We start from the raw sequence: 17,149 nt of genomic DNA, 5'->3' as shown, positions 1-17,149 counted from the left end.
GCCCCTGGGGACCCCCAGACCTTTAAAAAAAAAATTGGCCCTTTAATAAAAAATAAAATAAAAATATATTAAAAAAAATATATTTTTTTATTTAAAAATAAATAAAAAAGGGGGGTTGCCATCTGGGGCCCCAGGGGGCCTCCGGGCCCCTGGGGACCCCTAAAAAAAATTGTCCCTTTAATAAAAAAACCTCTAAAAAAAATTAGGCCTTTAATAAAAATTAAAATAAAAATATATTAAAAAAATATATTTTTTTTATTTAAAAATAAATTAAAAAAGGGGGGTTGCCATCTGGGGCCCTGGGGACCTCCGGACCTCTAAAGGGGGTTGCTTTGGGCCCCCAACAGTGACAGGGCCCTGGGCAGCTGCCCCATTTGCCCTGTGGTAAAGACGGCCCTGAGAGCACCCACATGGATGTATTCTCTGAACGTGTATCATCTACGTTAATCGCATATGTCCGTTTATGTGCTTTTACAACCCCGGGTACATAATTGCATACAGCTGCATCTTCTAATCCATTGCCGTGGGTCTCGGGAAAGTGAATATGCAGGCTTTGCACGCTGTGCAGCCCCTGTATGGCCATATTTATGAGACCTATAAATCATGATTTCCTACATGAAAGCAAATTACTTTTGACATTTACAAAACTCAAGCTAAAATTAGCCTAGGGTGCACTACTTACACACTGAAAAAATAATTAGGCCCAGATGTGTGGATAGGCTACACAAAATATAAACTTAAGGACAACACTTAACTTAAAGTGGACATTCAATCAGGGACATCAGGGTTTAAGCTAAAACAGATTGAAATTTGACGCCAAAATGAACACTAGTGGGGAATCAGAAAACCAACACTCCTGAATGTGTTGAATGAAGAGAATTCTTTGGCTACTATAGCAAAAACAGAAGATCGCCAGCATGAGCAGTGGGACAAGTAAGTATAATATCTCTTCTTTATAGGGAAACCTTTGTTTTTAATTTATTTTTTTATTTTGTATTTACATTTTTTTAAAGTTTTAAAATTTAAAGTAGAAGACAAACAATCAGATTGTCAGTTGCATGTACAGAAAAAAGAAAATAGATTCGGAGGGGCTCCATAAAAGACAACAGGTCTTGTGCACAACTTAGTTAGATCTTTTAACAGCATATACATGTATATGCAAACAAGTATAAAAGTCACATGGACCAGATATGCAGTACTTATAGCTACAAAATTCTGCAAAAAAAAAAATCGAATTGTTGTTATGGAGGTACAGCGACCTCTCTTTTCTACCCAACAGTTTACACAGTTGGACCTCCTTGCATAGATACTTGCCAAGATCAGGAAATCTCATGGAATATCATTAATATGTAATTGGGTACAAGGAAAAGCTTAAATAGACTTTAAAAAAAAAAAAGAAGTGAAATATTAAGCGAATGTGAGGGAACAAGAAAACGGAGACATAGGAATACAAGGAGAGTTGTAGGATGTAGTAGGGATAGATTGAAATGTGTGTGTGTGTGTCACTTCATGGCAATCTCTGGAAAGTACTCAGGAGAGTTGTATTTTGCTGTAATTTGGATATCAAACCAAGATTCAAACAGTCAACGGCTGGCCTTACTTTGCCAGCTTTTTGTTGCCCTATCCCAACTTTTTTGAGACATGTTGCTGCCATCAATTTCAAAATGATCTTATTTTTTTTTCTTAAAATGGTACATTTTCACAGTTTAAACATTTGACATGTTTTCTATCGTAAATAACATTTGGGTTTATGAGATTTGCAAATCAATTTGCAATTCTGTTTTTATGTAGACTTTACACAGCATCCCAACTTTTTATAGAAATTGGTTCTGAGGTCCCCAAACCAAAGAACCAAAGAAAGGGGGGGTTGGGCCATTGTTGGACTATCGCGGTACTGGTAACATAAATATATGATGTACAAAAACAAGTAAATGATATGAAAAAACATTTTTATTAAATACAGTATCAGTGAAGACACAATGGGGGGTACAAAATTAAAAGAATTAACGACCAACGCAACACCAGTATAGTAATCCCCTGGAGGGGGATAATAATAGTGGGTTGAGAGTCATGACGAACATCTTGACTAGTTTCGCAGGCGGGCGGGGCGGGTGCCACCACACACAGTCCCGCATGGCAACCAGGGGGCATGCATATGAATGGATGGACCTACTTGAGTACAAGGGAAAGTGTTACATGTAGGGGGCCCCGGGAACGGGAGCCCAGGTTGAGACCTGTGTGTAGAGCCACATATGACCTCCACAGGGAGTGTTCATGGCAATGGACCAAAAAAGGAGGGGGACCGCATTGGGTCCCAGGGTGGCGTCAGGATGGTGACACCTACCAGTGGCACTGTGGACTGGGTGAGGCCACAGGAGTCCCGGGGTCTGGCATCCATTAGCAATGGGTGAAAGTGGGTAGGATGGTTGTGTCAGATTCTTTCCCTCTTTTGGGATGACTGTAATTGTGGCCTTTAAAGTGTCATGTGGGCAATGGTGTCTCCATGCATTGCAGTTCAATGCTTTTACAAAGGATTTAGCTAAAAAAAAAAAGTCTCTCTCAATTTTTATTTTGCAAAATGGTCATTTTAATTTGGCCCTCCCAAGCAGCATATACTCACCTTCCTTTCACTGCCCCTCTACTGGGTCCAGCTGCCAGGAACAAAGGAAGTCCTTTGTTACCTACAAGTTACCAGAGGCCTCAGTTACACAGGGCTATGATATTCTACGTGACAGTGCCAATTCACCCAGCTCTGTCATCACAAGTGAATCACATGAACCTAAAAAGTACCAAGCATTTCCTTTAGCTCCCCCCTCTGAACAGATCAACAGGGAACTGAAGGAAAGGCAAGAATATGCTGTTGGGGGGAGAAGGATTAAAGAAAACCTGGTGCTTTGACCTGAATGAACAAGGCAGATATGCTTTGTCCACATACACAGTCATCCTGGCACACAAGCAGTGTGCCAGAATGTAAACTGAGCTGCGCATGTGCAGCTCAATGTACATTCTGCAAAGGATTGCAAACAGGCAGATAAGTGTATTTCATTGCAGAAGAGTTATTGCATGTCTCTTCTGCAATAAAAAGCATACCTGCGTGCAATTTTTAAGTTTAGTTCAGCTTTAACCACTTAAGCCCCGGACCATATTGCTGCCTAAAGACCCAAGGGGTTTTTACAGTTCGGGACTGCGTCGCTTTAACAGACAATTGCACGGTCGTGCGACGTGGCTCCCAAACAAAATTGGCGTCCTTTTTTCCCCCACAAATAGAGCTTTCTTTTGGTGGTATTTGATCACCTCTGCGGTTTTAATTTTTTGCGCTATAAACAAAAATAGAGCGACAATTTTGAAAAAAATGCAACATTTTTTACTTTTTGCTGTAATAAATATCCCCCAAAAACATATATAAATGTTTTTTTTCCTCAGTTTAGGCCGATACGTATTCTTCTACCTATTTTTGGTAAAAAAAAAACGCAATAATCGTTTATCGGTTGGTTTGCGCAAAATTTATAGCGTTTACAAAATAGGGGATAGTTTTTTTGCATTTTTATTTTTTTTATTTTTTTTTACTACTAATGGCGGCGATCAGCGATTTTTTTCGTGACTGCGACATTATGGCGGACACTTCGGACAATTTTGACACATTTTTGGGACCATTGTCATTTTCACAGCAAAAAATGCATTTAAATTGCATTCTTTATTGTGAAAATGACAGTTGCAGTTTGGGAGTTAAACACAGGGGGCGCTGTAACATTTAGGGATCACTGTGTGTGTGTTTACTAGTGTAGGGGGGTGTGGCTGTAGGAATGACATCATCGATCGGATCTCCCCTATAAAGGGGATCACCCGATCGATGCGCCGCCACAGTGAAGCACGGGGAAGCCGTGTTTACACACGGTTCTCCCCGTTCTTCAGCTCCAGGGAGCGATCGCGACGGAGCGGCTAAAAACAAATAGCCGTGCCGTCGTCCCGGATCGCTCCCCGAGCGGACCCGACCTCCGCATGTACCGGGGGGGGGGTCCCGATCGGACCCCCCACCCACGTCTAGCAGAGGACGTACAGGTACGTACATGTGCCTGTCCGTGCCATTCTGCTGACGTATATGTAAATGAGGAGGTCGGGAAGTGGTTAATGCCGCGTACACACGATCATTTTTCAGCATGAAAAAAAAAAAACGTTTTTCAGCATGTAGAAAAAACGTTGTTTTCCCAACTTCATCATTAAAACGACATTGCCCACACACCATCGTTTAAAAAAGCGCGGTAACGTACAACACGTACGACAGCACTGTAAAGGGGAAGTTCCATTCGCCTTTGGGCTGATTCAGCTGATTTCGTGCTAGTAAAAGACGATTCACGCTTTTCTGTCTGTTACAGCATCCATTATGAATGGTAGTTTTACCAAAACGAGCTCTTCCGTCTCATAACTTGCTTCTGAGCATGCGCGGGTTTTTAACATCGTTTTAGCCACACACGATCATTTTTTACAACCTGAAAAACGACGTTGTTTAAAACGAAGTTAAAAAATGCAGCATGTTCGAAAAATTATTTCGTCATTTTTCAGAACCTGAAAAATTATGTGAAGCCCACACACGATCATTTTAAATGACATTTTTTAAAAACAAAGTTTTTTTCATGCTGAAAAATGATCGTGTGTACGCGGCATAAGAGTTTAACGTAGAACTAAAAACACAAAAGGTTTTTTCATTGTGGACAGGGAAGAATACTTGTGAATGTCCTGCGATCCAGACCCCCTTGACGGACAACACAGTCAAGTTCTGTACTACAGAAACTCACTGGTCTGTGGTTGTAGGGTACACTAAAGGAATACAAGGGACTACCTGCAGCTGATGTCCTTAAGAGTTGTAACCAGCTCTGTATAAACCAAGAGAAAAGAAGCAGAAAAGGAAGGAAGCTCCAGCTAAGTGTAGTATCCCAGTTACTAGTAAAGTACTAGTTATTCAGCTATCAACTGACTGCAATGCAAAAAGCTGGTGAACCCTGATTAGCTCAGAGTGCTGCACCTTGCTCTCTGTGCAGGACATTACAAGAGGCTGATATCAAGACAGGTTTCAACACTAATGTAAGTTGTAGGTGAAAATGCATTTCATGCTTTTTTTTTTTAAATACATACATACAGTACCTTGTCTATATAGTTTTTTTTTAAATAGGTTTGAAGTTCAGCTTTAACATAACTATAACTGCAGACAACTTAATAGAGTGAATTGTTTAGCACTGGCATCTTATAAGGAAAGAACAGAACAACTTAAATCAATGTACAGAAAATCTAGACTTACCTGTTTCTTTGGATGTTTATTCAGTACAGCTAAGGACACTGAGTAAAACTTGGAACAATCTGCTAGAGCTGTGCAGCAATCATTGTATGTAGAAAGTTTGCTGAAATAGCAACATCAAAAGTTATTGCAAACATCAAAGCTAATTTGACCTATGTTTATATAAGTAATCCATTTTACTTGCAAAAAGATTTGCAATTCTGTTCACTCGGTCTTGTGATTCACAAAAGAAAATGGAGATACTGGCGCACAGAGTTTATATATAGTCCAGCCAGCAGTAATTCTCAGGGTAGGGAGTAATCCATAAAATGTCACTGGTCTGTGGTTGTAGGGGTACACTAAAGGAATATATGGGACAACCTGTGACTGCTGTTCTTAGCGTTGTACCTAGCTCTGTATAAACCAAAAGGAAAGAAGCGCTAGCTAAGTGTAGTATCCCAGTTAAAAGGTTTTAATAGCAAAAGTTTAATAACACTTACAAGAGGTGAAATATAAAAGTGCTCATCTGGTATCAAAGTCTGTGGATGTGAATCTTCCTACAGGACCACTGTCATCTGTTCCAGCTGCTGGGCAGAGAGATGGTTGGCTCAGGAGCCTGGAGGAGCCCCAGGAAGACACACCAACCAGCGTAGAAAGCACAGCGAAAGTGACGTCACTGGAAGGATAGGAGGTACTAGATGGGAGGAGAAGCAAGGCTACGCACTCGTAGCATTTGGCCTTGCTTCTCCTCTCATCTGGCACCTCCTATCCTTCTGGTGATGTCACTTCCGCTGTGCATTCAACGCTGGTTAGCATGGCTTCCTGGGGCTCCTCCGGCTCCCAAGCCAACCATCTCTCTGCCCAGCAGCCGAAACAGATGACAGCGGTCCTGCAGGGCATTTTTAGGAGGATCCACAGACTAATACCAGGTGAGCACTTTTATATTTCACCTCTTGTGAGCGTTTTTAATCTTTTGCTATTAAAAACTTTTAACCGGGATACTACTTAGCTGGCAATTCCTTTTCTGCTTACTTTCTTGTGATTCACAACACAGTTGTGGCTGTGTAGTATTACACTACACAGCCAGGCAGGTTAAACTTTTTTTTTACTTGTTTAGGTTTGCAAATCCTTTTTGTAATTTCGTCACATCCAGCCTGCTTCCTGGACAATAAAACAAGACTACTATATTTCTCCAATGAGCAGACTAGCTACAAAAGAGACTGTGAAGCTGAATTATGGAAAGTGCAAAGTCATCTTTCTGACAATGCAGTGTTGCAGAATTGTGGCAATTACAAAATCATAAATAACAGAATTACGCATCTTTTGATAGGTAGAACAGTTCACATATCTGTATTTCAACTGCATATTTAACCTTGGGTTTTATACCTCTTTGCTACTCTAGAGTCATGTTAATTTTTTGTAAGGTATACTTTTAAGTCATGTATTTAGATTCAAGCTTAAAGGAGAAGTATAGTCAAAGCTTGTTTGGCTATACTTCTCCTATCGGATAACAGGAGTGCAGTTAGTTTTTCTCGTATAGCACTCAGCTGGTGCCATATGGTCGGAAACCACTCAGATGCCTTGACCAGAAACTGTCTCAGTCTCTCAGCGATCCACCTAGAGCCTGAGCCATCCCCTCCAGCCCCCTCCACAGCTCAGCACTCCAGTGACTGACAGTGATGGCTCTCTGCTCAGAGAGGAGGGGGAGAATTTAGTGATCAGTGGTCTTTGATGGCTCAGTTTTTAATGCAGAGTCGGCGGATCAATACTGCATCCACCTAGGTGAGTAGAACGTATTTTTTTTTTTAATCCTAAACTTCTCTTTTAAGATTATTCCACTCTATATATAAATTATACAGGTAACATATTTGTTTTACTTACACAAAAAACATACACAGACACATTGCTTTTTAAAGAGCAACCATCAATTGCTTGCGTTCAAAAGTCTCACTCATTTCCAGTATAAACACACATATCCTTTAGTTCAAATAGACGCTTACTAGAGAAAGTATTGTTACTCACCTGAGTATCCGTGAAACATTTGTACAGACGTCCTTATCATTAATGTATATCTCCATAAGAATACATAAATCAAGTAAGGCATTGCATGCAAGGAACTTTAGCCTCGACTGTGAAAGATCAGCAAGATTCCGTAATGTTGCAGTCAGCTGTATAAAATATGTATCAATATGTCAACACCATTACAGAAGATAAAATGCAATAAGGTTTGGCGATATTGTCTAAGTAATAGGAATCTTTGCTCAAAAAGCATTGTATGTTTGAAAGTGGTAAAATAATATTTGTCGGTCAAAATTCACAAACCATAGGGTTGGATATTTTTTATAGAACATACATTTGCCGTTTGCTTTTTAATACATACATTTATTTGAGAATACGTTTGTATTGAAAAAGGCAGAAATATTTCTAGTCATTTTTATCTGGCCGAGTCGATTCTTAAAGAACATGTACATTAATTCTCCCCCAGTAGCCTCACATCCATAAGGTTACATCATAACACTTATCTAGCAATTACAGACATTGAGTGGCTTTTCTATTAGGTGAAGAACAACATGACGCTTTTAACAAGTGAGAACTGATAAAATTAAAGTATAGCTAAAGCCAGCGGCTTTCCTTTTGGCTAGCAATGAAAGGAATAAAATCCCTGGCATGTTTCTTGTCACCTGTGTCCCATTTGCAAAATTTACTTTCACTTCCTGTTCTGTAGACAAACTAAGTAGTGAGAGAAAATCCCTTTAACGTCAGAAATGCCCAGATTTCCTCTCTATTCCTGTTTTGATGACAACAGAGATTTTGGAATTTTGTCTTTTCCCTGCTTTAAGTCCCAGAGACAATGGCCAACTAGAAAAAGGTTCTAAAAGAGATCATAAATCTTTAAATCTTTTAAAGGATAAGTTCACCTTTGTACAAAAAATAATAAACGTGCATATTTTTGCAGGTGACAAAATACACATTTACAATTTTTTTGTATTAGGAGCGTGTAGAGAAGGGGTGTCAAACTCAGTTTCATCACGGGCCACATCAGCAGTATGGTTGCCCTCAAAGGGCCAGTTGTATCTGGGATGCGCTACGTACAGGGTGCAAGATTCAGGAGTGCATTGTATGCAGAGTTCAGGACTACAGACAGCATTTACAGAGTGCAGCGTTCAGGAGTGCGCTACGGGCAGGGTTCAGAGGTGCATTATGTACAGAGCGCAGCAGTCAAAGGTGTGCTGTGTACAGAGTGCAGGGTTTAGGGGTGCACTGTGCACAGTTTGTAACCCCAATCCCCCATAAACTGTCCTTGCATCTTTCACCCAACTGGCCCAGCTCTAGTACTTCCCTGTGGCGGCTCTACTACCTGTGTATTTGCAGGCAGATCGTTTTCTCTTTTAGATTCTGGAGATCTGTCCCCCACTGTGAGCGCATGCAGGAATCTGTTAGATTTGGGAGCCACTGAGGGCAAAGCTTTCCCTTGTACACACAGAAGGCTTCTGTGCTTACAAGTGACAGCGGGGAGCGGAGGGTGAGGGCCGCATGACAAGGCCTGGAGGGCCACATTCAGCCCACGGGCCTTGTGTTTGACATATGTGCTGTAGAGCATTGCACCAGCGATCAGGAAATCACAGATGCCATGCAGGTCTCCTGCATACTGTCAGTATATATGCCTACCCGTAACCCCTACGAGTAAGCCGATACTCACTGACTGAAAGACTCAATGAACTACCATAGCGCCGTGGTAGTTCATTGAGAACTACAAGCGGACAGCCGCTAAGGCTCTCAAGACGGGTAGTTCCATTCATACACAGAGCTCTGTGTATAAATGACGTGTCTGTGTGGGTGGAGCCTCGCACAGCCATGCTCTTTCAAAAACTGATGGCTAGTATGGGGAACTTCTCCTGCCCGTACTGCTGTCATAGAGAGGAGGGCCAGCAGGTGGAACATGTAATGTGTTCCCAAAGGTGAACTTATCCTTTAAATATAACAACTTTTATTTAATAAAAGTAATACCTAAACCCCAATTGAATGTTAAGTTTAAATTAGCTAAAATTAATTCCAAGTTTATCAAAACAGTAGGTGTAAAAAGACTTAAAATAGTAAGTAAACCTCTCTCTAATGTTTGTACCTTAAGGTACTGTAAAGATCTCCTAAACTTTCACAGTTTAGGAGATATTTACTGTATTCTGCACCAACTACGTCATCAGCGCATGCGCTCTTAACCACTTCCAGACCTTAGGTGTTTTTCAGATTTGGTGTTTGTAAGACTAAAACATTTTTTTCTGCTAGAAAATTACTTAAAACCCCCAAACATTATATATTTTTTTTCTAACACCCTAGAGAATAAAATAGTGGTCATTGCAATACTTTTTGTCACACCGTATTTGCGCAGCGGTCTTACAATCGCACTTTTTTTGGAAAAAATTCACTTTTTTTAATTAAAAAATAAGACAACAATACATTTGGCCCAATTTTTTTACATATTGTGAAAGATAATGTTACGCCGAGTAAAATGATACCCAACATGTCACGCTTAAAAATTGCGCCCGCTCGTGGCATGGCATCAAACTTTTACCCTTAAAAATCTTGATAGGCGACGTTTAAAAAATTCTATAGGTTGCATTTTTTGAGCTACAGAGTAGCTCTAGGGCTAGAATTATTGCTCTCGCCTTAACGATCGCGGCGATACCTCCCTTTTGTGATTTGAACACCGTTTTCATATGCGGGCGCTACTCGCGTATGCGTTCGCTTCTACGCGCGAGCTCGTCGGGACGGGGCGCTTTAAAAAAAAATTTTTTTTGTTTTCTTATTTATTTTTATTTTTTTATTACTTTTTACACTGAAAAAAAAAAATTTGATCACTTTTATTCCTATTATAAGGAATGTAAACATCCCTTATAATAGAAAAAAGCATGACAGGTCCTCTTAAATATGAGATCTGGGGTCAAAAAGACCTCACATCTCATATTTACACTAAAATGCAAGAAAAATAAAAAAATGAAACTCATTTTTTCAAATGACAAAAAAAAAAATGTTTCTTTAAGAGGCTGGGCGGGACTGACGTTTTGACGTCACTTCCGCCCAGCAGAGCTATGGGGACGGGCGAAGGAGATTTTTCCTTCAGTCTCGTCCCCAGTCACCAGCCGAACGGTCCCGATCGCCTCCGCCGCTACCGACGGCTCCGGTAAGCGGCGGGAGGGGGGCCCTCTCCCGCCACCGATAACGGCGATCTTGCGGCGAATCCACCGCGGAGACCGCCGTTATCGTGTACCGGACCGCGCACACTAAAGATCGATACCTCGGTTGTGGCAGCAGCTGCTGCCGTTACCGAGATATCAATCTTTAAAAATAGGATGTACATTGCCGTGCGCAGGTCTGGAAGTGGTTAAGGAACGGCCGCTGGTGCCATTTCTTCAGAGCCCTGTGCCGTGACCGGCGGCTCCCGCACAAATGCGCAGGATTGATGTCACATGTCTCTGGCCAATCACAGAGACCGCGAACCCGGAAGAGAAAATGGCGAAGATGGGTGCGGCCTGCAGCAGGGACGACAAGGGTTTCATTTGCAGGTAAGTGCCACATAATGGATGGAGCTGTACAGATGCTGCGGTCACGATACTTTGCACCCATGGGTGCAGAGTTTATGGGGGCACTCAGCAACCGCTTGCAATGTAAGAAATTGTGGTGCAGTAGTGCAGCATTATAGGGGTTAAAATCAGGCAAAGAGAAGGCGTTCTACATTTTTTGCACGTCTGTCAAATGCCCGCTAAAATGCATGCCACAGCAAGTCTGAAAGAGCCCTTAAAAATAGCATGAGTGCTACTGGCATTGAGCACCTTTTGTTTTTGAACACCTGCCATTTATTTACCATTACAATGGTTTTCATTTTCAGTCAAGTGTTCAGATTCCCTTTCAACACAAACTTTCATTTTTAAGAAACCTCTGTTCATGCCAGATCAAGACGCACACGCATATTCATACAAATTAGTTTCCAAAGTTGTGCTTCTATATTATATGCCAATATAACTACATACAATATCTCACAAAAGTGAGTACACCCCTCATATTTTTGTAAATATTTTATTCTATCTTTCCATGTGACAACACTGAAGAAATTACACTTTGCTACAATGTAAAATAGTGAGTGTACAGCTTGTATAACAGTGTAAATTTGCTGTCACCCTCAAAATAACTCAACACACAGCCATTATTGTCTAAACCACTGGCAACAAAAGGGAGTACACCCCTAAGTGAAAATGTCCAAATTGGGCCCAAAGTGTCAATATTTTGTGTGGCCACCATTTTTTCCCCAGCACTGCCTTAACCACTTAAGCCCCGGACCAATATGCAGCCTAAAGACCCAAGGTGTTTTTACAGTTCGGGACTGCGTCGCTTTAACAGACAATTGCGCGGTCGTGCGACGTGGCTCCCAAACAAAATTGACGTCCTTTTTTCCCCACAAATAGAGCTTTCTTTTGGTGGTATTTGATCACATCTGCGGTTTTTAGTTTTTGCGCTATAAACAAAAATAGAGCGACAATTTTGAAAAAAAAGCAATATTTTTTACTTTTTGCTGTAATAAATATCCCCCAAAAACATATATAAAAACATTTTTTTTCCTCAGTTTAGGCCGATACGTATTCTTCTACCTATTTTTAGTAAAAAAAATCGCAATAAGCGTTTATCGATTGGTTTGCGCAAAATTTATAGTGTTTACAAAATAGGGGATAGTTTTATTGCATTTTTATTATTTTTTTTTTTTTACTACTAATGGCGGCGATCAGCAATTTTTTTCGTGACTGCGACATTATGGCGGACACTTCGGACAATTTTGACACATTTTTGGGACCATTGTCATTTTCACAGCAAAAAATGCATTTAAATTGCATTCTTTATTGTGAAAATGACAGTTGCAGTTTGGGAGTTAACCACAGGTGGCGCTGTAGGAGTTAGGGTGCACCTAGTATGTGTTTACAACTGTTTGGGGGTGTGGCTGTAGGAATGACGTCATCGATCGTGTCTTCCCTATAAAGGGAATGACGCGATCGATGCGCCGCCATAGTGAAGGACGGGGAAGCCGTGTTTACACACGGCTCTCCCCGTTCTTCAGCTCCGGGGAGCGATCGCGACGGAGCGGCTATAAACAAATAGCCGCGCCGTGGTCCCGGATCGCTCCCCGAGCGGACCCGACCTCCGCATGTAGCGGGGGGGGTCCCGATCGGACCCCCCACCCGCTAATAGGCGAGGACGTACGTGTACGCCCATGTGCCTGTACGTGCCATATTGTGGACGTATATGTACATGCGGGGGTCGGGAACTGGTTAACCCTCTTTGGCATGAAGTTCACCAGAGCTCCGCAGGTTGCCACTGGAGTCCTCTTCCACTCCTCCATGATGACATCACAGAGCTGGTGGATGTTAGAGACCTTTCGCTCCTCCACCTTCCGATTGAGGATGCCTCGTGGATGCTCAATAGGGTTTAAGTCTGGAGACATGCTTGCCCAGCAAATCACCTTTACCCTCAGCTTCTTTAGCAAGGCAGTGATCATTATGTTGGAATACTGCCCTGCGGCCCAGTCTCCGAAGGGAGGGGATCATGCTCTGCTTCAGTATGTCACAATACATGTTGGCATTCATGGTTCCCTCAATGAACTGTAGCTCCCCAGTGCTGGCAGCACTCATGTAGTCCCAGACCATGACACTCCCACCACCATGCTTGACTGTAGACAAGGCACACTTGTCTTTGTACTCATCACCTGGTTGCCGACACACACGCTTGACACCATCTGAACCAAATAAGTTTATCTTGGTCTCATCAGACCGCAGGACATGGTTCCAGTAATCTATGTCCTTAGTCAGCTTGTCTTCAGCAAATTGTTTGCAGATTTTCTTGTGCGTCATCTTTAGAAGAGGCTTCTTTCTGGGATGACAGCCATGCAGACCAAGTTGATGCAGTGTACAGCGTATGGTCTGAGCACTGATAGGCTAACCTTCCACCCCTTCAACTTCTGCAGCAATGCTGGTAGCACTCATACATCTATTTCCCAAAGCCAACCTCTGGATATGATGCCGAATTTGTGCACTCAACTTCTTTGGTCGACCATGGCGAGGCCTGTTCTCAGTGGAACCTGTCCTGTTAAACCATTGTATGGTCTTAGCCACCGTGCTGCAGCTCAGTTTTTATAGCCTAGGCCATATTTATGTAGCGCAACAATTCTTTTTTTCAGATCCTCAGAGAGTTTTGCCATGAGGTGCCATGTTAAACTTCCAGTGACCAGTATGAGAGTGAGAGCGATAACACCAAATTTAACACACCTGCTCCCCATTCACACCTAAGACCTTGTAACGCTAATGAGTCACATGACACTGGGGGAGGCTAATTGGGCCCATGTTGGTAATTTTCACTTAGGAGTGTACTTGCTTTTGTTGCCAGTGGTTTAGACATTAATGGCTGTGTGTTGAGTTATTTTGAGGGGACAGCACATTTACACTGTTATACAAGCTGTACACTCACTACTTTACATTTTAGCAAAGTGCCATTTCTTTAGTGTTGTCACATGGAAAGATATAATAAAATATTTTCAAAAATGTGAGGGGTGTACTCACTTTTGTGAAATACTGTATATGTACAGCATATAAGCTGAACCTAAACATAGCAATTTGAAGAGCACCAGACTCAAGGTGACTATTTCAGCAAAAGGACATTTTTTTTATTTTTTTTAGGCCTCATGCACACTGGACATTAAAATAACATTATAAAAATGCCAGTAGCTTTGCAGTGAGTTTTTCAACATTGCGTTTTTTTGTTTTTATCATCGTTTTTAATGTTCGAGCATTTTTACAGCTGAAAAACTCCTCTCAGAACCCACTATTTTGGGGGGGTTTTTAAAGCCAAAAAACGCCCAACCAAAAACTGCTGATCACAGCCTGTGTGCACATGGACACATAGGATAACATGGAGAGTTTATTGACTGTAGAAAAAAACGTCTGAAGCCAAAAACAGTTGCTGTAAAAACATCCAAAAATGTCCAGTGTGCATGAGGCTTTAGATTTTCCTGGTGTCGTAGTTTTTGTTTTTTTATAAAGTTAGACTTCTACTTCAATTAATACAAATGCCTTCCGTCAGATTTCTGGCTTTCATTCATAACAGATTATGCCAATAAACAAAAAAAAAAAAAAAAAAGTATTTTATAAGGTGAGCACATGACCCATGTTCTCAGTTGCATTAGGGGCTCAAGAGGGTCGGGGGTAGAGAAACAGCAGTACACTGATCTTGCCAGTGAATGGCTGTGCACCAGTCTTGGCCACTAGATGACAGTCAGGCTGAGCTCCAAGCACAGCCTGAAAACTGGCCACATTTGGATGGATATGCCTAGTGTGGTCAGTTTGAAATAGGAAAGAGGGAGAACTGGCAGGAACACCAAGTATTTCACACAAAGAAGCACTGCAAAGAGAACAGGGTACTTTTTGATAAGTACCTGGTACAACAAACACATATTAGGAATAAGGATGAGCTCCAGCGCGTTTGCATCGTACACGTGTAGAGCCCACCAGGAAGTCTGCACGGCGCTGCGCTAATCACAGCCAGGGAGAAATTGTCCCGATGCTCGGCTGCAGAGGTCGGGAAATGTCTCCCTTTCTGTGATTAGCGCAGCGCCGTGCAGACTTCCTGGCGGGCTCTACACGTGTATTATGTGAACACGCTGGAGCTCATCCTTAATTAGGAATATGAAATGTTGCGGTAATAAATTCATAATTGTAAACAGAGTTTAAATTCATCTCTATTTTTCCTCGCACTGTGAATACTTTCACCAGTCTCCATTGTGCTTGAAAGTAGATCACACAGACTTCTGCAAAGACAACATTCTACTTTGCATTTAACTTTCTGTGGTCTGGTAAAACCTTAAACTCAAAACATGTGAATGAACACCAAAATCTGTATTATTGAATTTGCACTTTCAGGTAAGACACGTGTTTATTGGGTCATTTGTGCAAAGACAAATACCTTCAATAGTCTTGTCAGAAGTGTATTTGTATTCGCAATTTACAGATCGCCAGCAGCAAAACAAGATAACAATCATGTATAATCCAGTAAGAGACCATTTCTTTTGCCAGAAAAAAAGGAAAGGCCTACAAAAAGCAAACAAGATAAGGAAATAGCTATGAGAAAGAACAGACCTGTACTACCAGATGGCTCATATCAGAAACCATTTCTGGGCTGCTGTTGAAATGGATGATCTGCTTCATTAACTCCAATAGAATTTCCACTGCTTGTTTTCGAAGCAACACGCTACGGAGAGCTGTATTCCCAGACAGAAATTTGATAGTTCCCAAACAGTAAAGGAAGGCTTCACGGTTAGCCTGGGCATCTTCATTCTGTAGGACCTCTAGTAACACACCTGAGGAAAGCAGAAGATTAGGTATCAAAACAAAGTAGCAAGAAGCTTGTGTAATGAACAGACTCTATATATTAAATCTAGCAAGATAAGTGGGTTGTTTTTTTGTTGTTGTTAGCAACATACCATTGCGAATAGATGTCCCTCATTCCCATTAAGCCCCGTACACACGATCAGGCTTTTGCCCGGCCAAACTCACATCAGAATTCAGACAGAATTCCATCGGAGTAAAAGAGAACATGTTCTCAATCTAAACTCCGATGGAATTCCTCGGAATATCCGATGGAAAAACTCAGATGGAACATACACACGGTCGAAATTTCCGATGGAAAAAGTCCGTCTGTCTTTTTCCATCGGAAATTCCGATCGTGTGTACGGGGCATTACTCATTCAAAAGTTGGGAAGTATGCAATATGCTCCACCCAGGCCTTAAGATCTTTAACCCCAGTACAGAGTGCACACATCTAGTTTATAATCGATAATGAGATATGCCAGCACAGTACGGATAGGATTAATTATGCCAAACATAGCTCCCCAGCTGCCTTCTAAATATTACGCAGAAAGGGCAAGCTAAGTAGGATTTTTAAGCAGGTTAAAAAAGTAACCAGCAATTTTTTAATATATTTAACTTTTGCTATATGAATGAGAACATGTAACAAATATAAGGTAGGTTTTATCCTGATTTGGCTGTAAAAGTCAAAATACACTTAAAAGCTCAATTTAGTATATTGGTAATAAAAGTAGCAAGCTGTGACTGTTGCAATAATAAACATTTCGCTCTGTCATTATAAAGGGCAAAAAAAGAGGAAATTAGTCTGAATACCAACAATCAGTTTCAAAAACTCAGTTCATTTTATGCCTTTACAAAACTGAGAAAAAACTAACCCAGAGTGCATTTGTAATCAGGGCAGACTCTGTAGCACTGACCAGTATGCACCAGATAATTTTCATCTATCTTTGTAAATATGTTGGACAAATGGTTGCTCATAGCCAATTAATGTGCCTCCATACAAACTGACCCTTCTAGGGACATCGATGCATTTATTCAATGCTATATAGCAGGGGTGTCCAAACTTTTTTCAAAGAGGGCCAGATTTGATGAAGTGAACATGCGTGAGGGCCGACCATTTTGCCTGACATTCTTTGGACCATTAAAATTTGGTCTAAGTGTGTTCGTCCGAGCACTAATACACTGCCCAACAAGAATTCTCCTGTCTTTGTAGCTGTGTGTGCTGAAGAGATGAGCTCAGGTGTGATATTTGGATATATGTTAATCTTTTGTGGCCCCAACGAATCCCCAAGCGCTGCTGAAAACTAAGGATGAGCTTGGGCATGTTTTTTGGATATACCGTATTTATCGGCATACAACACGCACCTTCACTTTAAGAGGGAAGTTTCAGGAAAAAACGTTAATTTTAAATAAAGAACTGTGAAGCAAAATAAGGGTCAGTGTCCATCAATGCAGCCTAATCAGTGCCCATATGCAGCCTCGC

General features: G+C 41.4%; 1 protein-coding gene across 1 annotated transcript in view; it reads right to left on the bottom strand.

Moving 5' to 3' along the window:
- The window catches only part of ARMC2 (armadillo repeat containing 2), a 161,130-nt gene that overhangs the window by 40,471 nt on the left and 103,510 nt on the right, over positions 1-17,149 (bottom strand). Inside the window, 3 exon segments of the mRNA XM_040350207.1 lie at positions 5,294-5,393; positions 7,292-7,437; positions 15,439-15,659. Coding sequence (XP_040206141.1) covers positions 5,294-5,393; positions 7,292-7,437; positions 15,439-15,659 — 467 coding nt within the window.

This window comes from Rana temporaria, chromosome 4, assembly GCF_905171775.1.
Source record: "Rana temporaria chromosome 4, aRanTem1.1, whole genome shotgun sequence".
In the NCBI taxonomy this organism is placed as follows: Eukaryota; Metazoa; Chordata; class Amphibia; order Anura; family Ranidae; genus Rana; species Rana temporaria.
The sequence above is the reverse complement of the archived record's forward strand: the minus strand, read 5'-3'. Positions and strand labels throughout refer to the sequence as shown.